Genomic DNA, 26,713 nt, shown 5'->3' on the forward strand with positions numbered 1-26,713 from the left:
TATAAGCTTAAGAAGATTGCCAAAAGAATATGAAGCTGACATGAACTGTTTTTGAGAGGAGGAGAGAATTGCTGAAGAGGTAAAAAGAATGCCTTAGATTGAGGAGTCGGGAATCGAAATACATTTTCTCCTATGAAATTATTTCTTACTCTTACCCTCAAATAAACCAAGCTCCTATTTATATGATTGGCATTTAAAACATTATCCTGTAGTTGGCTACTTGCATCCTTTTTTTTTTTTTTTTTTTTAACTAGAATAAGCTTTTTGAGGGTGGAATGCATTTTTTATCTTTCTTCCTAACATAACTGCTTACAGGAGGCAGCCAGTAACTGTTTCTTGATTCAGCAATTCGTACTTCATCATAGTGGTAAAGGATATTAGCACATTCAGGTTTGTAGTGCAAAGATAAGCTTTAAATTTATGTTTAAAACATTTTGTGTAAAATACTAATAAATTCTAAACTTACTGCCTGCAAGTGTTTTGCTTTTACTCCTATAAAGATCTTTGGAAGGCCGAAACCGGTTTGGCTCAGTGGTAGAGCGTCTGTCTGCGGACTGAAATGTCCTGGGTTCGATTCAAATGTCAAGGGCATGTACTTTGGTTGCGGGCACATCCCCAGTGGGGGGTGTGCAAGAGGCGGCTGGTCGATGTTTTTCTCTCATGGACGTTTCTGGCTCTCTATCTCTCTCCCTTCCTCTCTGTAAAAAATCAATAAAATATATATATTTTTAAATTTAAGAAGTAATTTAACTCTTAATCAACAGGCATGGTTATCTATTTATCAGGCTGATAGCAAACCAGAAATAAAAATATATAAAAGAACCAAGTAAGTTGATTATAGCAGGATTATTAATAGCTAGCAAGCCACTTCATGATCTGTTTCTGTCTTGCTCTTCCTTACTGACCAGCCATACTGAACATTTTGTAGTTTCCCAACTGTCAATTGCTAGTTATCCTTTCATAGCACCTAGTACCTACCATTATCAGAGAAAGTTGATACTCTTTATATTGTACAGTGATTTGCTTTATTTTCATAGCATACACTTCTTGAGGTAAACCATGCCTCATTTTGGTTTATTGCCTGTCACAGAATAGATACTTATGTAAGGGAATGAAAGAGGCAGTGAAGAAGCTCTAAAAATACATGGTCTGCCCTGACTGGTTTGGCTCAGTGGATAAAGTATCCATCTGTGGACTCACGGGTCCCAGGTTCGATTCCAATCAAGGACATGTACCTTGGTTGCAGGCACATGCCCAGTGGGGAGTGTGCAGGAAGCAGCTAATTGACGTTACTCTTTCATTGATGTTTCTAACTCTCTATCCCTCTCCCTTCCTCTCTGTAAAAAAATCAATAAAATATATATTTTAAAATACAAAAAAAATAAAAACACGTGGTTTTCAGTATAGGGTCAGGCAGGTCCACAAACCCCCTAAGGGGGAAGGAAGTTCACTCCACAGCACAGTGGAACAGGTGATACTCATGATGTTCATGATTTAAAATGCTACAAATTAAGTATATTTACATATGAGTTTGAGAGGATTAACCTGAAATCCAGTCATAAATTTAAAACATGGCGGCATTTATTTTGGGACTTATGATTTGGCCTTTTATTCCTTAAGAAAATTGCTAGGTTTGTGTTGAATAGAGGTGAGATTACCATGGTCTTGTTTTTTATGCTTATGATCTCTATAGAAGTTTTGCCACAAATTTTCTGTAATTATTTGTCGTCTTTTGCACAGTTGGAAGTTTAAAAAATAAAATGAGAAAATATATTGATCTTAGTTCAGGTGGACACATATCTTTCAATACATAAGATATGTAATTTTTTACCTCAGTTTTTCTTAGCATAAAGTCTTGTCTGTATCCATTAGGATTTCTGAATTAATACTAACAAAAGATACCAATAGAAATCATATGGGAAAAATTGGAAGGAGTCTGTGTTCTTGAGCAGTGCTGTTTTTGCCTTAAAAGTTTTTGTAAGAGAAATCCATTGCCAGAGGCAACCTTTGCTGACCTTAGCATTTGCTTTGATGTTTAAGGTTAATTTTTAATTTTTTCCAGTCTCTGCTAAAATCAGATACCTAGAAAATCCAGACTGTCCTTCATTGGCATGATTCTCCACATTGGTGCAGCTAGCCATGAACTATCCTTTTCTTCTCCCTCTTTTTCCCAGATATCTCCCGGGGCCAATTCAGCACCTCTGCCTGGCCATCCTAACAAGGTGATTTGTGAAAGGGTGAGACTTCAGAGCCTGTTCCCTCTCCTCCCAAGTGATCAGAACACTACCGTTCAAGAGGATGCTCACTTCAAAGCTTTCTTCCAGGTTCTTATATATTTACCCTTTCCCTACGTAGGGCTGAAAATCACAGACAACATTCTAGGTTGTTTCTAGGAAGGCTTGAAATAAAATTCTCAGTGTCTTCCCTCTTCTTATTTCTGTTCTATGTGGGAATAAATATTCTTCTTAGAGGACTTCTTTAATGTAAAACTTCCAGTCTGCTTTTCTGAAGAATATCTTCTCTTGAGCTGCTGTTTATTTTTGACCACTTAGATTCTTATTTTTTTACCTTTGGTCTTAATCACTTGTCCTAATAGGCCAAATTCTGTAGGTTATTAGAAAATATGACAGAATATGTGAAATTGTGTAGGCAAGGGGAAATGGAAGCATATAATATTTTTTTAAAGTTGTCACTAATTTGCTTAGTGCTCAGAGTTATATAGTAATGCATATTTCAAAAACATTGTTAGTTACCATTAGTGAGTTTTGATACCTGTGGGTAAAATGTGATTTAAATTTTTGTTACGTATTAAATGAAAATGAGATGTGAATGGGTTGAAATCATTATGTTATTAATAAGATTACTAATGTATGTTCATATATATATATATATATATATATGCTCATTAACTACTAAACTTTTAATCCATTAATCCATAGGTACCACAAAGGAAACTCAGTTACAGAATTGCTTCTTGGTTGCTAAGGTTTTGCCCATGTTATGTATTTGTACATGTGCATATAAACCTACTGAGGTAGTGAGAGTTGCTAATAAGACTAGAAGTTTTACATAGAGCCAGCTCATTTTCTTTTTGTGTGGAAGTAACAGGTTGCAGCTTGGGACTAGTTTTGAAAGAGGAATGTGTGACACATTAAATTGAAGATGTTGAATTTCTGAGGCTAGCTGTGTAGGTCCGTGGTTGGCAAGCTGCAGCTCGAGAGCCGTATGTGGCTCTTTGGCCCCTTGAGTGTGGCTCTTCCTGAGCAAGTCTATTTTGAAGAAGTGGCATTAGAAGAAGTTTAAAAATTTGGCTCTCAAAAGAAATTTCAATCATTGTACTGTTGATATTTGGCTCTGTTGACTAATGAGTTTACCAACCACTAGTGTAGTTGCTTCAGGATTCTCTGTCTGATATTCCTTGTTGGAATTTGTGCCAGGTTCTCTGCTTTGCATGTATTATCTCATTTTGTTTTTAACCCTCATAATAAACTAATCATGGATGATTTTTCTAGATGAAAAAATAGGCTTGGAAAAGCACACCAAGATGCCCAGTTACATAGCTAGTTATAGGCAAAGTTGAGACTGAAATCCAACTTTTTCTGTTTCTCATATACTATATTTGCCCACTTACTGCCCGTTAGATATTACCAATAAATATTTCTTTAAACACAATGCAGTACATGTTAAGAGATACAGTTTTCTGTATTGAATTGAGTGGCGTATTGAATGCCATTTTTGATGTGTCATTAGCCTGTAATATCTTGATATTTAGTAGTAGTCCAATAAGGGAAAAGTGACTTAAAACTTTGCTGCTGCCCCCCAAAAAACAGTTATGTGATGTTTTCTATGTTCTTTATATTTTGAGTCATCCTCAGGCTTTAACTCAACATTAACTTTAATTTAAATTCAGAGAATCGCCAACTGCCATAAATTTATACCCATGTTTTGAAAATACAACAGGACTTAGAGCTAATTCAATTTGGGTGTTGCAAAAAGGTGAAAGATATTGTTATTTTTAGTCCTAATTTAACTTACATCTTATTTTTCTCTAATTTGAGAGCAAGGCACTTAGTGATTTTGTCTCCAAAGGAGACTGTCCCAGAGATTTTCTTTGCCCATTTATTGCCCTCCCACTTTTCTTCATGAAGGAGTATATCCTTCTCACATCTCCTTTGAAATACTGTCAGATACCTTCAACTAATTTATACCAAAATTAGGTGTGGTTTTTTAGTTCTGATTATTCTGCTCATCCTTATAAAACTTGGTTGCCACGTAAAAAAGAGACCCTATTCAGTTATGTCCTGCCCTCTCAGAAAGTTTAATGTATTCATGTTCTCTTACTCTTGGCTTTTCCCCCAAGTTCCTTCCCTCCCAACTCTTTCTATTTTTCCTTCTCTTTGGAGTACTTTGTTTTAAAAGGTTACCTACCTCTTCTTCTTTTTTCCCCCCTTAAAGCACCTCTACTTCCTTATCTTAGCTGAAACTAGTATCTTTTCTAGGACATAAGTTTCCCTGTAGCCTTCTCTGGGGAAAAAGAAATTAGCGATTTTTCCCATTCCAAGCATGGGTTTGGGTATGTGGCTAGTAATTGAAATGGTAACAGAGGAGAAGGAAAGTGTTGATATTCTCCTGGATCCAGATTTCCAACCCCAGTTTTTTAACAAAAAGCTCATCTTGTTTGATCTCTTTTTGTCATTCATCTTCACAGTTTTATCAGTTTTGTCACTGTCCTTGTTAGCTTTTTTACTTGTTTACTTTTATATTGTATTGCTTGTAGTAAATATCTTTCTAATTTTACATGCTTTTCTGATTTTTAGAATTATGAATTATTTTATATATGCAAGCTATAAAGTATATGGTAAACACATGTATAATTAAAAAAAATACTTAACACCAGCTTAGAACTCAACTGTTACCAATATTTTTGAAGTCTCCAAATGATCTTGCCTGTTACATCCATCTGCTGTCCCATATCTGTGCCTTAGGCAAACCTCTACTGAATTTTGTGTTAAGTATCCCTTTGCTTTTCTATATGGCCTTACCACATACAGTATCCCTCAATACTATCTACTATTTAGTTTCCAGATTTAATATAAATGGTATCATATGTTATATATTTTTGTCATTTTGAGATTCACTCATATTGATGCATGTGGATGTGTTGATGAATTAGTTTTCTTCTTTTAGTTTATTACATGACTGTACTACAGTTTATCCCCTCTCTTTTTGGTGAATATTTGGATAGTTTCCAGTTTTTTACTATTATTACAAATAATGCTGCCATGAATATGCTTGTTTCCTGGTGTACATTTAGTTGGTACGTTAATTTTTCTGTAAAAGGGATACCTGTATTTATTGCTCAGGGTTTTCTTACAAAAGTGATGCATTTTCTTCTCTGTAAAAAAAAATAAGCTGAATTTAATAAAACCAAAGTGTCTCATAATTAGAAAAATATTTTTAAATAGATGTATAGTTGATATATAGTAAAACTTACCCTTTTGATACAGAGGTCTGTGAATTATAACAAACTAGAGGCCCAGTGCATGGATTTGTGCACTGGTGGGGGGCATGGCCTGCGGGGATTGGCCTGCCGTGGGAACACCGCTCATCCCACTCAGCTAAGCATCACTCCCACTGTGAGAGTGCACTGACCACCAGGGGCAGCTCCTGCGTTGAGTGTCTGCCTCCACATTATAGTGCACTGGTCATCCTGGTCGTTCCACTGTTTGGTCGCTGGGCTTTTATATATATATATATATATATATATATATATATATATATATATATATATATGTGTGTGTGTGTGTGTGTGTGTGTGTGTGTGTGTGTGTGTGTGTGTGTATGTATATATGTATGTATGTATGCTTACGGATTGTAGAACCACCACAATCAAGATGTAGAATAGTTTCATCACCCCAAAAAATTTCATTTCTTTGTTATCAATTCCTTACAGTTTTACAAATTAACAGTTTCTGTATTACTATCCAATTTAACAATTGTGATTGAAGATAGTATGCTTTCATGAAATAATCAGGCATATTGTGGAAATTTTATGTTTGGCACAGTCATTAATTTCAGAGATGTGTGTGTATGTGTGTATTTTAATGGCCAGCTGAGGCAAGTGTCAGTGAGCTAGTTGCACAGATTCGTGCACAGGGCCGCTAGTATCTACAGTATATAGTTGTTGCAGAACCAAGTAGCATGTTTGGCACATAGAGGAGGAGATGCAGTTTTCAAACTATTCAACTCAAAGAATGTGTTAGGTGACTGAATGGTATGGATTTGCTTTTCCTAGACTCTTGGATTGCCTTTTATGTTTCTTTTGGCAAGAGATCCATGTGCTTACATTTTATTAAGAATTCCAAAGTTCTTACTGTTTTTTTGAAACCCATATTATCTAGGGTATTTATCTCAGACTTCTTGTTGTAATTTGGAATTATTACTCTTTGGAGCTGCCATCATCCTGTAATTTCTTTTCACTTCTACTGTTTATTGGATCCTTTATCTATTCTAATAAAAGGGTAATATGCTAATTAGACCAGATAGACTGGACATATTCTGGACGTCCTTCCTAACAAATCTGGGGCTCAGGCAAAGCTGCCTAGGGTCCCAGGTGTCTGCCCAGGCAAAGCTGCCCGAGTGCCTGTGGCCAACCAGAGGAGGGAAGCCTGAGTCCCAGGTGCGGGGGCTGAGGCAGAGGCATTTAGGGGGAAACAGGCAGGCAGGCAAGCAGTTAGAGGCATCAGGCAGGCAGGTGAGTGGTTAGGAGCCAGCAGTCCCAGATTGTGAGAAGGTCGGGCCTAAACAAGCAGTCGGATAATCCCCCAAGGGGTCTTGGATTGTGAGAGGGTACAGGCTGGGCTGAGGGATTGCCCCTCCCCCTACACAAATTTCATGCACCGGGCCTCTAGTTTGTATATATTTCCTCATGTGAAGAGAGGAGCTTGTTCACACACATAAAATCAAGAAAATTCCTCTGAACAGATAATGTGAGAAGCAACTTGTTTTTCTTTTAATTAAATCTCTATTGTTGAAAGTATTACAGATGTCCCCCTTTTCCCCTGTTGACCCTTTCCAACCCTTCCCCTACCCCCAAGGCCTTCACCACCTTATTGTCTGTGTCCATGGGTTATTACCAGTGGTGGGCAAACCGCGGCTTGCAAGCCACATGTGGCTCTTTGGCCCCTTGAGTGTTCTAACGCCACTTCTTCAAAATAGACTCACCCAGGCCAAAAATCGTCTTCTGTGCATGTGCTACGAAGTTTCAGTCACATTGTACATGTGTGCCTGCATGTGGTATTTTGTGGAAGAGCCACACTCAAGGGGCCAAAGAGCCGCATGTGGTTCTCGAGCTGCAGTTTGCCGACCACTGGGTTATGCATATATGCATGCAAGTTCTTTGGTTGATCTCTTCCCATCCTCCCCTGCTGCCTTCTTCAGTTTCAGTCTGACTCATGCTTCTGACTCTGGATCGATTTTGTTCATCAGTTTATTTTGTTCATTAGATACCACATATGAGTGAGATCTTGTGATACTTGTCTTTCTCTGACTGGCTTATTTCACTTAGCATAATACTCTCCAGGTCCCTCCAACAACTTTCTTTTTTAAATCCTCACTCAAGGATAACTTCTTCATTGATTCTAAAGAGAGAGGAAGGGAGAAAGGGAGAGAAACATTGGTTGATTACCTTTCATAGGCACCCCAATCGGGGAATGAACCCACAACCTGGGTATGTATCCTAACTGGGAATTGAACCTGAGCCCTGGGGATGACACTATAACCAGTTGAGCCACACAGGCCATGACGTGAAAAGCAACTTTGAATCTGGCAAGGTGATTGTTTTTGCCTTCACACTAGATTAATAGTTTAAAGTATAAAACTCTATATTATTTTCCCTCAGAGCATTTTTAGCTTTTGTTTTCTGTGGGAAGTCTAATCTAATTCTTGTTTCTTTGTAAGTTACTCCCTCTTTCTTTTGTTGGAAACTGAGGATTTTTTTTGGTAAAATGTTGCTCATTCTTAAAAAAGAAAAAAAATTGTTGCTCATTCTGACTTTTTTTTTTTTAATCAAAATATCTAAATTCCAATGGTTATTTTTAATTTTTAAGATTATCAGAACATAACTGATATTCTTACTAAAATCAAGGGGTAAAAACAAATATACTTGTAATAGCACTATTAAATCTAGGGAGAAAAGATTAATGTGGCAAAAAGTTATAAAGAGTATATGGTTCTGAAAACTTTTTAGTTACAATGATAAATTTGAAATAATATTATTAAATATAGAAGGAAAATTAGGTGGTTTTTGGAAATCCCTCTGTTAAAATAATTTGGAATGATCAGAAATAACCACTTACCAGTTTGCTTCTTTTCTATTAATTTAGTCAGGTCTGTTTTATGTTATCTGTTAAAATCTAGTGTTGTAGTAAATAGGACAATATACTTAACTGATTTTTTTGCTAGCAGCAGGCACCAATTATTTTACAATCAAAAGTGCTGTATTACCCAAATAATTAGAACTTGCCGGGAGTAGATCAAGTTAGGAGATATTCTTTTAGGAACACAGCCTTAATCAAACTCTGAATTCATTTGTAATTTTGACAGTTGTGGTGAGGCTCAATTGGGAAATTGAGTTGTGTGGGGAGAGTTCATTCAATGAAGTGATTCATACTAATTTTATAGCTAGGAAGCAATGCTATGATTCTTGAAAACTTGAAACTGGGTGCCAGCATGTAACATATGTAAGTTTTGAATCATCCATTCCCATGATCTACCTGAATCTCCATGTCTTTCCAAAAATGCTGTAACATTTTAGTTAAGAAGTGATAAACTAGATCAGCGGTTTTTCATCATTTTTCATCTCATGACACTCAGAACCTCCTTAACTTTTGTGGCACACCAAAAAATACATATTTTGCTGATGTAATTTTAAAAAGGTGTAATTTTTATTTATTTGCACTGGACAGGTATTGTTGTATTGTCTGTTGTCATTTTTTAAATTTGACAGTCTAAAGGAAAAATAGGTCAGTGCCCCGACTAAATATTCAGGTAATGCATGTTTTAAAAAATTATTGCGGCACACTGGTTACGCAGATTTAGGTCTGTTGACTATTTCTTTTTATCTGTTTCATATAAGACTTATTTTATCCAGGTAACTTTTATTAAAGAAAATAAGTATAATGGCCTTAAATACAGAAATAAGGATGCTGAGGAGTATGGTTTAGAATCAAGTCAAGGGCCTACTTAAATTATACCTCCTCCTAAATTGATCTCTCAGCTAAGAATTGATTCCTAAAAGAGCAACTGTTAACTGATGGAAGAGCATAATGGAATTTCTCAGTTGAATAGGGATTTTAAAGAGATGGTTAAATACCATACAATTGCTTATTACCCTACTGTGTATCCTGTATGTTGTTATTTGATTAAATTTACTATTAGTGTTAAGAAACAGAGTATACTTTTCATTTGATATTACTTACTGTTTATCTCTTCTCTGTCCCCTAGAATCTTTTTCTTCAAAGGTATTTGTGTATTTTTCCCCTCCTTTACACATTAGGGTAAATATATTTAAATATCTATGCATACACTGTAATTTAAAAATCCTTAAAATGTCTTATTCGAGTGATTGATTTTTGTTGCATTGGCAGAGTGAAGATAGTCCAAGTCCCAAGAGACAGCGCCTCTCTCATTCAGTCTTTGATTATACATCAGCATCACCAGCTCCCTCACCACCAATGCGACCATGGGAGATGACATCAAATAGGCAGCCCCCTTCAGTTCGACCAAGTCAACATCATTTCTCAGGGGAACGATGCAACACACCTGCACGCAACAGAAGAAGGTTAGTTGATTACAATTTCTTTCTTTTCTTTCTTTTTTTTTTTTAATAATCTTTGTTGTTCAGATTATTACAGGTGTTCCTCTTCCCTCCCCCCCACCCCATAGCTCCCCTCCACCTGATTCCCAACCCCACCCCATGCCCTTACCCCCACCATTGTCTTCATCCTTAGGTGTAAGATTTTTGTCCAATCTCTTCCCACACCCCTCAGACCTCCTTCCCCCTGAGAATTGTTAGTCTAATCCCTTTCTATTATATTCACCAGTCCATTTTGTTCTTCAGATTTTTTATTCACTTGATTTTTAGATTCACTTGTTGGTAGGTATGTATTTGATGTCTTTTTGTTTTCACAATTTTTACCATTACCTTTTTCTTCTTCCTCCTCTTCTTAAAGAATTCCCTTCAGCATTTCATGTAATCCTGGTTTGGTGTTGATGAACTCCTTTAACTTTTTCTTATCTATGAAGCTCTTTATCTGACCTTCAATTCTGAATGATAGCTTTGCTGGGTAGAGTAATCTTGGTTGTAGGTTCTTGTTCATCATTTTGAATATTTCTTGCTACTCCATTCTGGCCTGCATAGTTTCTGTTGAGAAATCAGCTGACAGTCATATGGGTACTATCTTGTAGGTAACTAGCTGTTTTTCTCTTGCTGCTTGTAAGATTCTCTCTTTGTCTTTTGCCCTTGGCATTTTAATTATGATGTGTCTTGGTGTGGTCCTCTTTGGATTCCTCTTTTTTGGGGTTCTGTGTGCTTCCTGAACTTTCTTTCACCAGGTAGAGAAAGTTTTCTGTCATTACTTCTTTCAATAGGCCTTCAATATCCTGCTTACTCTCTTCTTCTGGCACCCCAAGAATCTGGATGTAGGTACGCTTTAAGCCGGCCCACAGGCTTCTTAAGCTATCCTTACAGTTTTGGATTCTTCTTTCTTTTTGCCTCTCTGATTAGGTGATTTTTGCTTCCTTATATTCCAGATCTTTGGTTTGATTCTTGGGGTACATTAATCTATAGTTGAGTGTCTGTATATTCTTTATTTCAGACTGTGTATGCTTAATTTCTGACTGGTCCTTTTCCATTTTTTTGGCATTCTCATATATATGTGTGTGTGTGTATATATATATATATAATTTTTTTTAAAGAGCATTTGTATAAAAAAATGAAAACAGTAGTGTTTATTATAGCCAAAATAAATATCCATGAGCACATATAACAGTAAACAAATATATGGGAAAGATGTGATAGCTCTCCCTTAAAGAATTCCAATTAATACATGTTGAAGAAACAAGGGGACTAGAAAATCACTATTAGAATATCATAATGATTGTTGACCATTCATTCATGCATGCTAAAATTATGACAAACTTTCAGTAGAAGCAGATTAGTAATTATGAAGGAAGAATGCTTTTGTAGTGGGTGTTGGCAGATACCAAGTTAGCCAAGTGGTCAAAGATATATAAGTATATACCAATGATACATACTGATGTACTGTGCTCCTTACTATGTTGTATTGAAAGAGCATGTCACCTCTGTATCCTGTCCAGTAATGCATAACCTCAAGCAGATCATGAGAAAACATCAGACAAACCAAAGTTGAGGGACATTCTAAAGAGACACATTCTGTGTCTTCAGAGGTTTCAGGGTTATGAAAGATAAAGGCAGACATAAGATGTAACAGATTGGAGAAATTAAGTTGGAAAACATGATACCTATATGCAATAATAAGATCCTACATTGGATTTCCAAACAGTGATCAGGGGCCATTGGTGGAAAAACTGATAAAATCTTAATATATTGTTCATTGATCGATGGTGTGATAATGAGGTTTATTTCTTTTGATAATTTTTCTAAGGTAATGGAAGATGTTAGCATGAAGGAATGCTGATTGAGGGTTTTGCAAAAACTATATTAAAATTATCTCAGAAATAACATTTTAAAAATGATTTTAAGGTGGATAGCATCTTAAATTCAATGAAGTACAATATATAGGTTTTCAAGGAAAAATGCAAAAAAAAAAAAAAAAAGATATGCTCATAATAAGAATGGAAGAAGCAATTCATGTAGCAATAACTTGGGGCTTTGGTCAGCAAACTGCGGCTCTCAAACCACATGCAGCTTTTGGCCCCTTGAGTATGGCTCTTCCAAAAAATACCACAGCCTGGGTGAGTCTATTTTGAAGGAGTGGCGTTAGGAGAAGTTTATGTTTAAAACATTTGGCTCTCAAATTTCAATCGTTGTACTGTTGATATTTGGCTCTGTTGACTAATGAATTTGCCGACCACTGACCTGGGGGATGGTATCAAGAGCACTGTTGAGTTAATGCCACAAAGGAATATTCCTTGTTTTCTCTAAGGGTGAGCAGTAGGGAGTGAGAGAAAACAAATTTAGAGGTGCAAAGTGGAACAATTGAGAGAAAGATGACCCGACATCAATAAGGATTGCTGAGGTGGCTGTGCAGCTGTGTCTATGGGGGTTGTTTAGCCTCTGTTACCAATAGTATTAAGTACATTATAATAAGACCTGCTGCTTTTTCAAATTGCATTGATGCTAAGCCATTTTAAAAAGCTGTTGAGATAAAATTGTAGAACTGTAGGAAAATAGAAAATTAAAGTCTAGTCAACATACTTGTTAAATCTGTGTTAAACTATGTAGATGACTAGTGCATGGAGAGTAAAAGTGATTTCCTTCAATAATCAGATTCTAACTGAAAATCCTGTGTATTAATGGAATATTTATGCTGACATTTATCTCTCAGTCATTTCCATTCTCAGCATTTACTCAATTCTGTTATTTTTGTAGTTGTCAGCAAATGCTCTTTAGTTATTTCATGAATTTTCTACTTATTTTAAAAATTGTCATTTTGGGCATATAGAAAATATATCTTTCTGCATGTTTTAGACAAAAGTTAGGTAAAAGTTCCCATTAAGCATATGTGAAATGAATACTGACAAAGGTATATGCAGATTAAATTTTGTTATATAATGCTTACAAATAAAGGGAGAAAAATAATCGGTTAAAACAATATGAAATTGCTGATATTTGATCATTTTTGTCTATAAACAAGCAATTTCATGCAATTAAAAAAGTGACAGTAGTTAGCTATTGATTTATAAATACTTTCAGAGTTGAATACCAATTTTATTTTCATTATTTTTTTTAAAATGTATATGTAGCCGGGACCGGTTTGGCTCAATAGATAGAGCGTTGGCTTGGGAACTGAAGGGTCCCGGGTTCGATTCCGGTCAAGGGCATGTACCTTGGTTGTGGGCATATCCCCAGTAGGGGGTGTGCAGGAGGCAGCTGATTGATGACTCTCTCTCATCAATGTTTCTAACTCTCTATCTCCCTTCCTCTCTGTACAAAATCAATAAAATATATTAAAAAAAATATATGTAATAAGCTGATGGTTGCCAGAGGGGAAGGGAGTAAAGTAAAAGAGAGGGCAAAAAAGGTAAAGGAGAATAAGAAATACAAATTTCCAGTTTTAAAATCAGATCACGGGAATGTAATGTATAGCAACAGGGAATATAGTCAATATTGTGATAGCTTTGTACGTTGTCAAATGGTTACTATAAACTTAGAGTAATAATTTCTTTAAGTGTTTAAATGTTGAATAACTTGTGCACCTGAAATAAGATAACATTGTATATTAACTGTGTTTTAATTTTAAAACATTTTATTTACATTGTAAGTTTTTATAGGTGATGGGGAACTATAGCAATTATTTAATACTCAAGCTTACTTTAGCATAAATTACTGATGGATTTTAAAAAGAGGCAATACAGAAACCTGATATATCACATCATTAAACATTATAGTGACCTTTCTTATATTTGCTGTTAACAGTCCTCCTGTCAGACGCCAGAGAGGAAGAAGGGATCGACTGTCTCGACATAATTCCATTAGTCAAGATGAAAATTATCACCATCTCCCGTATGCACAGCAGCAAGCAATAGAGGAACCCCGAGCCTTCCACCCTCCGAATGTATCCCCCCGTCTGTTACACCCTGCTGCTCATCCACCCCAGCAGAATGCAGTAATGGTTGACATACATGATCAGGTATCCTATTTATTAATAATAAGAGAGGAATATGCTAACTACCTGTTACACCCTGAGGCGTAATGACCAACTGCATTAGGACCAGATCATGGATCTGCAGGAGGGTGGGGCAGCAAACTACAAGCGGGCAGTGGAAAGCTACAGGAGGGGCAGGGCAGCAAGCTATGAGGGGGAAGGGAAAAAAGGGAGGTCCAGGAGGGTGGGGCAGCGGGTGTAGAGCTATAGGAGGGTGGCAGCAACCTACTGCTGCACAGATTCATACACAGGGCTATTACTAATGACAGAATGTCCAAGAAATACAGATGCTAAAAGTTGGTGGCAGTTTATTGAAGTTATTTGTATTTTATTGTAAATTTCTTTTAGTTTTATCTAAAAGGAAACAGTTTTACCTAATAAGCAATTTTAGACAAGTTCATTATCTGTAATAAAAGTATAATATGCTAATTAGATCGGACATCCTTCCAGACAACCTTCCGGATGAAGATAGGCTACAAGGGAAGCCTGGGTCCCAGACACCAGGTCCTGGGTGTCTGAGGGAAGCCTGTATCTTAGGTGCCAGAGGGAAGCCAGTGCCGGCAGCCAGGGAAAGGAAGGCTTACTCTTGCATGAACTTCGTGCATTGGGCCTCTAGCTATATATGTCTACCAGCTATGATGCACATTGACCACCAGGGGGCAGACGCTCAATGCAGGAGCTGCCCCCTGGTCGTCAGTGTGCTCCCACAGCGGGAGCACTGCTCCAGCTGACCAGTGGGCACCAGTTGCAGGGCTCATGGCTGATGAGCCTACTGGCCGCCTGCGCAATTCAATCCCTGCAGGCAACACCAAGGGACCACACCAGTTCCTGAATCTGTGCACTGGGCCTCTAATTTTTTATAAGGATTGAAATGTAAATTCTACATAGCTTCCCTTAGAAGAAAGTTCTACTTTAAAAATTAGGATCAAAATGCTTTGGAAATTTGATAAAATTGTGAGCTTGGTTAAGAAACAAAGGACAAATGTAAAGAAGATTAGGAATAATTAAAAGACATATATCCACACATGGGAAACATTCAAAGAATTTTGTTCAGTTGTAAAATGAAAATAGAACCTATTTCATAAGGGATGTTGGAGGGAATTAAGAATTAATCCATTTTGAGCACTTCAACTAGTACAAGTATATTGTACTCAAGTATATTACTTCATTGCTAACTATGATAATGAAATTCTAAATATAACCTGGGGTAGTGAGGGGAGGAGAGACAAAAAAAACCATAAAGGATGTTCAAAAATTGACTCAAGAATAATGGGAAAATTGGAATTACCACAGTAGTGTGAAGGCTAATTAGAGATAACCATTAAAAAGGCACAGTGACCAGATGGCTTCACAGCTGTTTTCTCTAATCTTCAAGAAACACTTACTTTAATAATATTTAAATTATTCCAGGCCTTTTTTTTTTTTTTTAAGGTTATTTTTGTAATGATTTTATGGAGCCAGCATGATTCTAATACTAAAAGCAAGTAAAAGTGGGAATCCCCTCAAAAAATAGAAAGAACCCTCAAATACATAGGACTTTCTCAAAAGACATTTAGAAAACACAATCTACCAATGTATCAAAAGAATAATAACCTATGAAAAAATAAGATTTATTCCCAAGTAAGAGAGGATCATTTAATATGAAAATACATTATATCAACAAGTAAGCCAAAACCGGTTTAGCTCAATGGATAGAGCGTTGGCCTGCAGACTAAAAGGTCCCAGGTTCGATTCCGGTCAAGGGCATGTACCTTGGTTGCGGGCACATCCCTGGTGGGGGGTGGGCAGGAGGCAGCTGATCGATGTTTCTCTCTCATCGATGTTTCTAACTCTCTATCCCTCTCCCTTCCTCTCTGTGAAAAATCAATAAAGTATATATTTTTTTAATTTTTAAAAAATTTAAAAAAAAAAAACAAGAGATGGAAAACCATACATGATTATATCAAAATATCTTGAAGAGTCAGTTAAATATCGTATTTCCCCGAAAATAAGACATCCTCCGAAAATAAGTCCTAGTGCATGGAAATATAAAACATCCCCTGAAAATAAGACCTAGTGCAACTTTGGGAGAAAAAATTAATATAAGACACTGTCTTATTTTCGGGGAAACAGGGTAGTAATAAAAACTGATAGTCAGTTTATTGACTAAAGGATCACAGATTCCATTCTGGTCAAGGTCATGTACCTCTTACCTTGTACCTCAGTTGCATGCTCAGTCCTCAGCCCTGATATGTCTCTCTCACATCAGTGTTTCTGTCTCCCTCCCTCTGCTCTCTAAAAATCAGTGGGGAAAAAAAAGTCCTCAACAAAATTCCAGCAAATTGGCTCCAGCAGTACATCAGAAAGATCATACACCATGACTAAGTAGGATTTATCTCAGGATTGCAAGGATGGTACAATATCCGCAAATCAATAAATGTGATACATCACATAAACAAATTGAGAGATAAAAATCACATAGTCATATCAATTGATGCAGAAAAAGCATTTGACAAAATCCAACACCCTTTCCTGATAAAAACTCTCAACAAGTGGGAATAGAAGGATCATACCTCAACATAATAAAAGCTATATATGGTAATCCCACAGCAAACATCATACTCAATGGGCAAAAACTAAAACCATTTTCTCATAAAAACAGGATCAAGACAGGGATGCCCACTCTCCCCACTCCTGTTTGACATAGTACTGGAAGTATTAGCCATTTGCAATTAGACAAGAAGAAGAAATAAAAGGCATCCAAATTGGAAAAGAAGAAGTAAAGCTGTCCTTATTCACAGATGACGTGATATTGTACATAAAAAAACGAAAGACTCCATAAAAAAACAAATAGACTTAATAAATGAATTTGGCAATGTAGCAGGATACAAAATTAACACCAAGAAATCTATGGCCTTTCTATGCAGCAATAGTGAACTTATAGAAATAAAGACTAAAAAAGCAATTCCATTTACCATTGCACAAAAAAAATTAAGATATCTAGGAATTTAAAATATTCCAGATCATAGTAAAAGAAGTCTTCCAAGTATATTTAATGTATAACCTTAACCTTGCATAACCTTAACCTTGCATAACCTTAATAATGAAACCTTGAAGACAATACAACAAAATTATCAACTAGTTTCCCTTTTGAATACAGATGCAGATGTTTTAAATAGTAAATTGTAGCTAGTGATCTAAATGAATCTATTAAAATTATTGAAAGAATTAATGTTAGCATTTATTCTGGAAGTGCAGGATAAGTTCAATATTAGGAAGTCTTTCAAGGTAATTAATTCCAATGTAACAAAAATATTTTGTTAATAAATGCAAAGAAATACAAAATGTAGCCATCATCCTATATAATAAAAGCCTCCATCATCCTATATAATAAAAGCCTAATATGCTAAGGGTCTGGTCATCCATTCAACCAATCAAAGCGTAATATGCTAATGATATGCTAAGGCTGGCTATGATGTGCACTGATGACCAGGGGGCAAACAGTTGACCAGTCAATTAGTTGTTGTGACAGGCACTGACCACCAGGGGGCAGACGTTTCAACCAGTAGGTTAGCTTGCTGCCGGGGTCCAGCTGATCTGGACTAAGTGAGACAAGCTATGGTACTCCCCCCCCCCCCCTCCCCGGCTGACTAACCTCCTGCATCTCTCCCCAGCCCTGATTATGCACTGGTGGGGTCCTTCGGCCTGGCCTGCGCCTAATTAATAAATAATAAAAGAATAAACTTTCGCTTACAACTATAAACTTAATTTTTGTAGGAAACTACAAAAACTGCACTTAAACTGCATTCAGATTAAATAGAAGATAGTGATAGAAAAAAATTGTTTTTTTTTTAAATTGGAACATTTTTTTCTTTATTGTTGAAAGTATTATAGATGTCTTTGTTTGTTTGTTTGTTTGTTTGTTTCCCATTAACACCCTGCACCCGCCCTTCCCAGGCCTTCACCACTCTACTGTTTGTGTCCATATCTATAATAATAAAAGTGTGTCCATATCTATAATAATAAAAGTGTAATATGCTAATTAGACCAGCCAGCCAGATGATCTTCCAGACAAAGCCTAGGCTGCCAGGGCCAAGCCCCTTACACAAATTTTGTGCATTGGGCCTCTGGTATGCATATAAGTTCCCTGGTTTTCATTAAATAATTTAATGGTGGGAATTTTTTTTTTTTTTACACATAACAAGTAATAGGTGCTTATTTAATTTTTCAAAATTAAGTTTTATATTTTATTGAATTTATTGAGGTAACATTGATTCACAAAATCATACAGGTTTCACATGTACAACTCAATAAACATCATCTGCACACTGCATTGTATACCTACCACCCAGGGCAATACATTATCCTTTACCCAGTAATACCTCTGAAACAAACAAAAGCTACTAATATGTAAGGATATATATATATATATATATATATATATATCTTATTCAATGACATTTTTTACAACTAGAGGCCCAGTCGTGCACTGGTACGGTTCCTAGCAGCTGCCGACTGCCACCACCACTGGCTGCGGCCTGCCTCCCTTCCCTCGGGGCCTGCCGCCCTGGTTGAACTCCCAGAAGAACACAAGTCGAGTGACAATTTGCATGCTACGCTTTTATTATATAGGGTAGGATTATATTGGTATTGGCAAAAGAGTGGAAAATAGAATGATAGGATTGTGTTAAGTAAATTTACTTGAAATATCTGCTAGTATCAAAAAGAGTGATTGCATTTAATTCTGAAGAGATATTTAGAATATTAACTGAAAAATAAGTTGCAGGCTCAGAGTATATAGAGCGTCGGTCTGCGGACTGAAAGGTCCCGGGTTCGATTCCGTTCAAGGGCATGTACCTTGTACGGCGCATCCCTGGTGGTAGGTGTGCAGGAGGCAGCTGGTCAATGTTTCTCTCTCATCGCCGTTTCTAGCTCTCTATTTCTCCCTTTCTCTCTGTTAAAAATCAATAAAATATATTTTAAAGGAAGGAAGGAAGGAAGGAAGGAAGGAAGGAAGGAAGGAAGGAAGGAAGGAAGGAAGGAAGGAAGGAAAGTTGCAGGGTAATATCTCATTTCTATTAAAAGAACCAGCATGACAATAATTTGTGAGAAATCATGCTTGTATATGTTTGTATGCTTAAGGAGAAAGATGCAGAGTATGTTATTAACATTGTCATACAACAGGTAGCATGAGAATAAGACTGACTAAAAGAGAAATTATTTAACTTTTTAAAAATACTATTCTTCATTGTTTCACTAGTTGCAATTAAACAAAAAAATTTTTCCTGTTGGATGTGGCCAGATATTAGAAGATAGAAGCAGTCATTTCCCCAGATTTTCTCTTTAGAAAAGTTTTCAACAGCCTAGAAGAGTTAATATAGCATTTCATTTTTTTCTTGGATTTTTCAGGATAGCTTTTTGGGAGAAGAGTTTAGTCCCAGTTCTGTGGGCATCATAAACTGCTTTTGAAACAGACAGCTTTTCTATCCAATGACAAATAATAGTTTAGTTGAAACTGTTGGAGAAGTACATTATGAAAATCTGTGCCCCTGATGAGAATCAAATGACCAGGTATTTATTTTTAATATTTGATGTTTTATTCAGTTAAAATTCTAACATTTTGCTATTTTTTCCTAATAGCTCCATCAGGGCACCGTCCCTGTGTCTTACACAGTAACAACAGTGGCACCCCATGGGATTCCGCTCTGCACAGGCCAGCACATCCCTGCATGCAGTACACAACAGGTCCCAGGATGCTCTGTGGTTTTCAGTGGACAGCACCTCCCTGTCTGTAGTGTGCCTCCTCCAGTAAGTCTGTGCACTCCCTCTTTAGAATGGCTAAGTGTGTTATAGAGGAAAACAAAATCTAAGAGACTGCCTTCCGTAGCTTTTCACGCCCAACTAAAAAAAGGCTATTTTATTGCAGTGTCTGTCTTAATAGTCTTGTTATAGTAACAATTTAATAAATTAGCTTTAAAATGTGGTATGTTTTTATGTTAATTAAATTATACATATTTGGATATCTCGAAGGTCAAAGCATGTTCCTTCATATATCAGCACAGTTTATAATTAAATCTTAATTTAGGTTGTCCTTGAATTAACATAGGATATCAGACTAATTAATAATAAAGTCTAGTTAGTGATCAGCAGTAATAGTTTCAGCACTTACTGGGTTTTGACAGGTACTTTGAATGCTTGGTCTTTTTATTCCTCACTATAAGAAGCCTGTGATAAAATGGTATTCCCTATTTTATAGATGATGAAATGAAAATGACTTGCTTAATAGAGACAGTTAGTATGAGAGAACAGAGCTTTCCACCCACTTCTTTATGCTTCTTAAACTTAAACTTTACCTTTTAATCTACCATCCCCAGTCCAGCCTCCTTACTTCTCAAATAATATTGCTGAAATCCAAGGGATTTAAATGACCCATTGGGTCAATTATGTCCAGCCTCAGTCCAGCCTCCTTACTTCTCAAATAATATTGCTGAAATCCAAGGGATTTAAATGACCCATTGGGTCAATTATGTTTTCCAAGTAAAGTACTTCACTAAATCTATTAATATAACCCTAAATCTTCGTTTGAATGTGAGATTAAAAGGAACACCTGTATACAAATACCAAACCACTTTAACATTAATTTACCCAAGCTTGTTTCTCAACCATGGAACCAGTGTGCTAAGTCGCAGACTTAAAATATTGACAGACCTTAAATCACTTAGTTGTGAGTTGGGCTCCTGTAAATAAAATCTCAGAAATGAAAAATTTCCAAAGAGAGCTTCTTGGAAAGCAGTATCTGCTTCATCTTAAACAAATAAGGAGATACCTCTGCTTTTCTCCCATTTCATACTTGTTAATAAAACTAAAGTAAAAGTGTTTTGACTAATTTTTAAGAACTGTATAAAATATAGAATAATGACTAGTTACCAGTATTTTACTAATAGAGATAAGCATACACTAGTATTTCATTGTTAATATAGGTTATTAAAACATTTTGGGCGACATGGCAATAACCTTTCTATCTCACTGTATAGAGTTGTTGTTTTTAATTATGTATTCTGATACCTTCAACAACAAAAAATAACTATTTCTTTTACAGATGCTGCAAGCCTGTTCAGTTCAGCACTTACCAGTACCATATGCTGCATTCCCACCTCTTATTTCTAGTGATCCATTTCTTTTACATCCTCCTCACCTTTCTCCTCATCATCATCCTCATTTGCCACCACCAGGCCAGTTTGTCCCTTTCCAAACACAGCAATCACGATCGGTAGGTATTTCTACTTTTATGTCTTTAATATTCACACAATGTTTAGACCTAAAAGATAGATTAATTTAGTAGATGTAAATTGTAACCACTTAAAAATTATAACTTGGGCATTCTTCTGGTTCTTTTTTTCTTTATTGATTAAGGTATTAACATATGTGTCCTTAAGTCTCCCCTCCCCCCCCACCCACACTCATGCCATAACCCCCCGTTGGTGTCTGTATCTGTGGTTATGCTTATATGCATATGTATACAAGTCCTTTGGTTGATCTCTTCCCCCTTACCATTCTTCTGGTTCTTAAACGAATTAAGGACTTCAAAGACATACAAATTCATATAGATAAATGAACCGAGAATTACCTTCGTTTCTTAAATTTTTCTAGTTATTTTATGTCACTTATCTGATTTAAATTTGTTCCTTCCTATCTATAATCTTTCATGAAGTAAATGTGAAGAAAAAGTCAATTGGTTTTTTTTTTCTTTTATGTATTTCTAAAATGGAAATATTATAAAATGGTTTATACTTGTTAGAATAATATTCACTTATGCAAGTGAATATTGGTTTTATTGGAGGCTTGTTTTTCTATTGTGTTCTCACAAAAAGATAGATGAGATAGTCTGTTAACATAGATAATTATACGGACTGGAATATAGCTGAGAGGCATATTATTTTAGGGGTCTGGAAGAGGTAAGAACTGTATAAGTAGAAGGAGGGGCACAGGAAAAGGACCACTTATGTTTTGGACAGGCCAAGTTGAACATCTGAATCATCATGCATTAAGAAAATAGGAAAGAGAACATGGAAATGATCAGAGTGGAAGATTTTAGCCTTGTGAAAGGAACTGCAGCATTATTCCTAATAGCTAACAAATAGAAACAGTGCAAATGTCTATCAAGTGATAACGAATAAGCAAATATGGTGTATCTATGCAGTGGATTATAATTCAACGAAAAAAGGAGTGAGGTATGATACACAAACTATAAGATGGATAAACCTTGAAAACATTATGCTAAATGAAAGAAGCCAAATACCAGGGCCACAATATTATGTAACTTGGTATATAGGAAATGTCCAGAATAGAAAAACCTATAGAAATGAAGGAAGATTAATGGTTGTCCAGAACCTTGGGGAGGATTGAGGAGAAATGGGTAGTTGACCTGACTACTAATGGGCATGGGTTGTGTTTTTTGTTGTTGTTGTTGTTTTTTGGGGGGAAGGATTGGGTAGGAATGTTCTGAAATTAGTTTGTGGTGAATATTCAAAAATGACTTGTACTCCCCCTTACTTATGGTGAATTTTTAGTATGTGAATTATATTTCAGCTATTTTTTTTAATTCCATATGCTATTGCTTTACATACACTATGTGTTCTATGTGTTACTTGTACCTTGTCTCAGTGTTTACAACACACTTTTGAAATAGGCTATGGATGTGTCAGTTCTATAGATGACAATATTGAAGTTCCGATTAAGTAATTTATACACTGAGTGACCAGATTATTATGATCTCTGAACCCATAATAATCTGGCTACTCTGTGTATATATAATAAAAAGCTAATATGCAAATTGTCCCTTCGACCAGCAGGCAGGCCAGCCAACCGCCCATGGCCCATGTCCCCTCCCCCTGGCCAGGCTGGTCAGACTCCACCCATGCACGAATTCATGCACCAGGCCTATAATACACACACACACACACACACACACAAGTGGCCAGATTATTATGCATTCAGAGATCATAATAATCTGGCCACTCAGTGTATAAGTCACATTGATTAGTGACAATCCCAAGAATCTAATGCCAAAGCCCATAAGCTTTCTACTGCAGCGTAATGCCTATTGTATCTTATGTCAGTTAGCTCTGGTTTTGATTTATAAATAGATATACATCATGTTCAGTTTCATGTTAAGGGTTAAGTGTCTGAAAAGCCTGTGAGGAGTAGGTCATTGTATCTTGTGTGTTGTAATTTTAGCCATGCAATTGGCTTACTAGATGACTTTTTGCCTTTTCTTCTCAAGAGAAGATTGAAATAGTAAAATAAATATATCTTTTAATTGATATGTTTAGTCAATTAAATGGAAATGCTTAATGACATATTTCAAAAACTTTCTTATTGAAATTCAATTAAAGGCAGGAAGATTTTACTATATATGTCACATGTATGAATTTAGGTTCATGTGAACATCAAGAAACATATGACTTTAAAAATATTGGGTGGTGGTGTGACTTTTATTATTATACCACCGTATCTAAACACTGGAAGTACATTAGTATGTTTTTTTTTTCTCCCCTCAGCCTCTGCAAAGGATAGAAAATGAAGTGGAGCTCTTAGGAGAACATCTTCCCGTAGGAGGTTTTACTTATCCTTCCTCAGCCCATCCCCCAACATTACCTCCATCAGCTCCTTTGCAGTTCTTAACACATGATCCTTTGCATCAAGAGGTGTCCTTTGGAGTAGTAAGTTTTCATTCCGTGTTATTATTTGCTTTGATAACTTGTTTTGAGTTGTTTCAATGTAACTCTACGTGTTTAGAATTTTGAATGTATTATTGAAATCATTGATGTTGGAAAACTATACTTAGAAATATATATGCTTTAAACTAGTCATTACATCTATGTAAACATTTAAGAAATATTAAATACCACTTGAATAGTAAAGAACTTTATAGGTTGTTGTTGTTGTTTTTAAGAGACTTTGACATTAAATATTTATAGAGATAGAATGATCTTAAATTGCCTAAACATTTTTTCTCCTACAGCCTTATCCTCCATTTATGCCTCGGAGGCTCACAGGACGAAGTAGATACCGATCCCAGCAGCCAATACCACCTCCCCCTTATCATCCCAGCTTACTACCATATGTGTTGTAAGTTCTTTCTTATTTTAATGAGTTCTAAATTTGGCATTCTTGAGATTCTCTTCCTTTTATAAAGATCTTCTATGTGATGTATCATTTAGAGTATTAAATATTTGTATTTAATGTTAGTGGTTGGGTATGGGGATATTTAAGGGTGAAAAAGAAGAGTCAATGACAAAGGAGAAGTGGGGGAAGAAGAAACTTTGAGCCATAAAATAGATTTACCAAATCTAAAGGTAGGAAAGTTAAAATTTTTGCTACTTTTAGTATTGGCATCACTTGCCATCTTCTTTTATTATCCAGCTTTTGATGCTGTTATGTCTATTCCTTACAAATACTCTGTTAGAGGTCCTGGCTGGCTAGAGCATCGTCCCAGTGCCCCAAGGTTGCAGGTTAGATCCCCCGTCAGGACACATAAGAGGAGCAACCAATAAAAGCATAAGTGAATGGACCAACAATTCCATGTTTTTTAATTAAAAAAAAAAAAAAAAGGAATATAAATAGTTGGTTAAAATTATGATTGTAGCAGAAGCACTCATGGGTTAAATATATATTTATTTCTCTCTCATGTAATGAAGTCCAGAAGTAGGCAATTCAGATATGATTTTTCCCCCTAATATATTTTATTGATTTTTTTACAGAGAGGAGGGGAGAGGGAGAGAGAGTTAGAAACATTGATGAGAGAGAAACATCAATCAGCTGCCTCCTGCACACCCCCTACTGGGTTGTGCCCACAACCTAGGTACATGCCCTTGACAGGAATTGAACCTGGGACCCTTGAGTCCGCAGGCAGACGCTCTATCCACTGAGCCAAACCGGTTAGGGCCAGATATGATTTATTTAGCCCCATAACTCTAAGGAATGGTTCTGCCATCCGATGGCTTCCTCTAAAATGGCTGCTCAGGTTCCAACTATTAATTCAGCATTCCATCCAGTAAAAATGAAAGTAGATCTCTCTGCCTCCCTGCCTCCTCTCAGGAATACTTCCTAGAAGTTCCATGTGTTATTACTGCCAAAACCCATGGGCCAGAATGCAGTCTTATGGTCTATTACCTGCTAGGAAAGCTAGGAAATGTCTTTAAGGCCATGTGCCTATTTTATATTATTTTGATCATTGTAGCTCTGTTGTAAGTCTTAAATTGGATAGGATAAGTCTCCCAACTTAGTTCGAAAATGACTTAAAGTCTTTTGTGTGAGCCATAAAAATTTTTAAATCAAATTAGTTTCTACTTGAAAAAAGGCTTGCTGAGGATTTTGGTAGGGATTGCATGAAATCTATAGATCAGTTGGGGAGAAAATTGACGTCTTAATATTGACTCGTCTAGTCAGTTAACTTACACAGTATATCTCTCTATTCTTTTTAAGTTTATTCTTACAGCATTTTTTAAATTTTTTTTTATTAAATTATTATCTGTGTACGTATTTTAACATTGACCCCCCCTCCCATACAGACCCTCCCTCCCCAGAGTTTTGTGTCCATTGGTTGTACTTATATGCATGTATACAAGTCCTTCGGTTGATCTCTTATCTCCCCCAGATCTCCCTACTCTCCCCGCTGTATTCTTATGGCATTTTTGCAGTTTTTATTATGTAGGTCTTGCATATGTTTTGTTGAATTCCAAATATTTTATGTGATTTATGCTATTATGAATGATATTTTTTAAGTGTCAGTTTTTGTTTATTGTTAGTTAAAGCAGTTGTTATTGTTTTTTAAGGGTTGCCACTGATTAACCCTAGCCATTTGTCCCTATAGCATTGGTTTTGTTTTTCCTGTTCACTGAAGTAATATAGTAATGTATCAATGCTAGTGTTGGTTATTTTCACTACAGATCAATGCTTCCAGTGCCACCTGCAGTAGGCCCAACTTTCAGCTTTGAATTGGATGTGGAAGATGGAGAAGTAGAAAATTACGAGGTGAGTAGGTGACCTTGAATTAAGTTGAAGAATATTGTGTGCATAAAAAGCACCGTATAATACTCAACTCATTCATCTAATTAAACATTATTAAGTAAATCCGTTGTACATTTCAAGATACAAATATGTTTGAAAAAAGTGTTCAGCATCCTTAAGGATATTTTGTCATGTACCACACAGCTCTGATAAAGAGACAGATAGGTACTCTATTAGAGTTACATACAACTATGAGAGAATGTAAATGAGAAAACCGTGAATTATAAATTGATGTTCTCAAAGATTTTGTGGAAGCCAGAAGTGTTTGAGTTGATTCTTGAAGGATGGGAAAACTTTTTTGTGCATAAGGTTGAAGGAGGAAAGGGCTGGATATTCTTGAGGAATTGCATATAGTCTGTGGCTAACGTGAGATTTGATTGGAAAGCTTAACTGGTTGTCCTTGAGTGTCCTGCTAGAGAATGGACAGAATTTTGAATATTATGGGATGAAGGAACTGCTACATTTTTTGGTGCTAATGGATCTATACTTTTATGAGTCAAAACTCTGCTAGAAACATGAAGGAATAGATAGGAGTGGTTAAGAAGTTGGTGGTGGGAAACTTATTTAATAGGTCAGGCAATAAATTGTAAAATCATGCAAGTTCTGAACTGTAGGAACTGCAATTAGAAAAGAGTACATCTTCAGAGACTTTTTTTAACATTAGAATCAACAGTCGAGTTAGGGATCTGAGTGGGAGGGTTGCAAAAGAAGATGCTCTACGAAACTAATAACTCACAAAGAAGGCAGAAGAT

General features: G+C 36.2%; 1 protein-coding gene across 15 annotated transcripts in view; it reads left to right on the forward strand.

Moving 5' to 3' along the window:
* Positions 1 to 26,713, forward strand: part of RNF38 (ring finger protein 38) — a 92,251-nt gene that overhangs the window by 56,349 nt on the left and 9,189 nt on the right. For 7 of the 15 annotated variants that reach the window (XR_006741250.1, XR_006741251.1, XM_036433379.2 and 4 more), the window contains 8 exons: positions 2,175 to 2,324; positions 9,648 to 9,841; positions 13,682 to 13,895; positions 19,530 to 19,697; positions 20,989 to 21,159; positions 23,450 to 23,611; positions 23,914 to 24,020; positions 25,841 to 25,925. Coding sequence is in view for 13 of the 15 variants with exons in the window: in XM_036433376.2 (XP_036289269.1) it covers positions 2,175 to 2,324; positions 9,648 to 9,841; positions 13,682 to 13,895; positions 19,530 to 19,697; positions 20,989 to 21,159; positions 23,450 to 23,611; positions 23,914 to 24,020; positions 25,841 to 25,925 (1,251 nt within the window). In the remaining 2 variants the exon portion in view is untranslated. The remainder of the gene's footprint in view (positions 1 to 2,174; positions 2,325 to 9,647; positions 9,842 to 13,681; positions 13,896 to 19,529; positions 19,698 to 20,988; positions 21,160 to 23,449; positions 23,612 to 23,913; positions 24,021 to 25,840; positions 25,926 to 26,713) is intronic. The other 8 variants (XM_045580002.1, XM_045580006.1, XM_045580004.1 and 5 more) reach the window with 4 other exon arrangements.

The sequence above is a fragment of the Pipistrellus kuhlii genome, unplaced genomic scaffold, assembly GCF_014108245.1.
Source record: "Pipistrellus kuhlii isolate mPipKuh1 unplaced genomic scaffold, mPipKuh1.p scaffold_m20_p_12, whole genome shotgun sequence".
In the NCBI taxonomy this organism is placed as follows: domain Eukaryota; kingdom Metazoa; phylum Chordata; class Mammalia; order Chiroptera; family Vespertilionidae; genus Pipistrellus; species Pipistrellus kuhlii.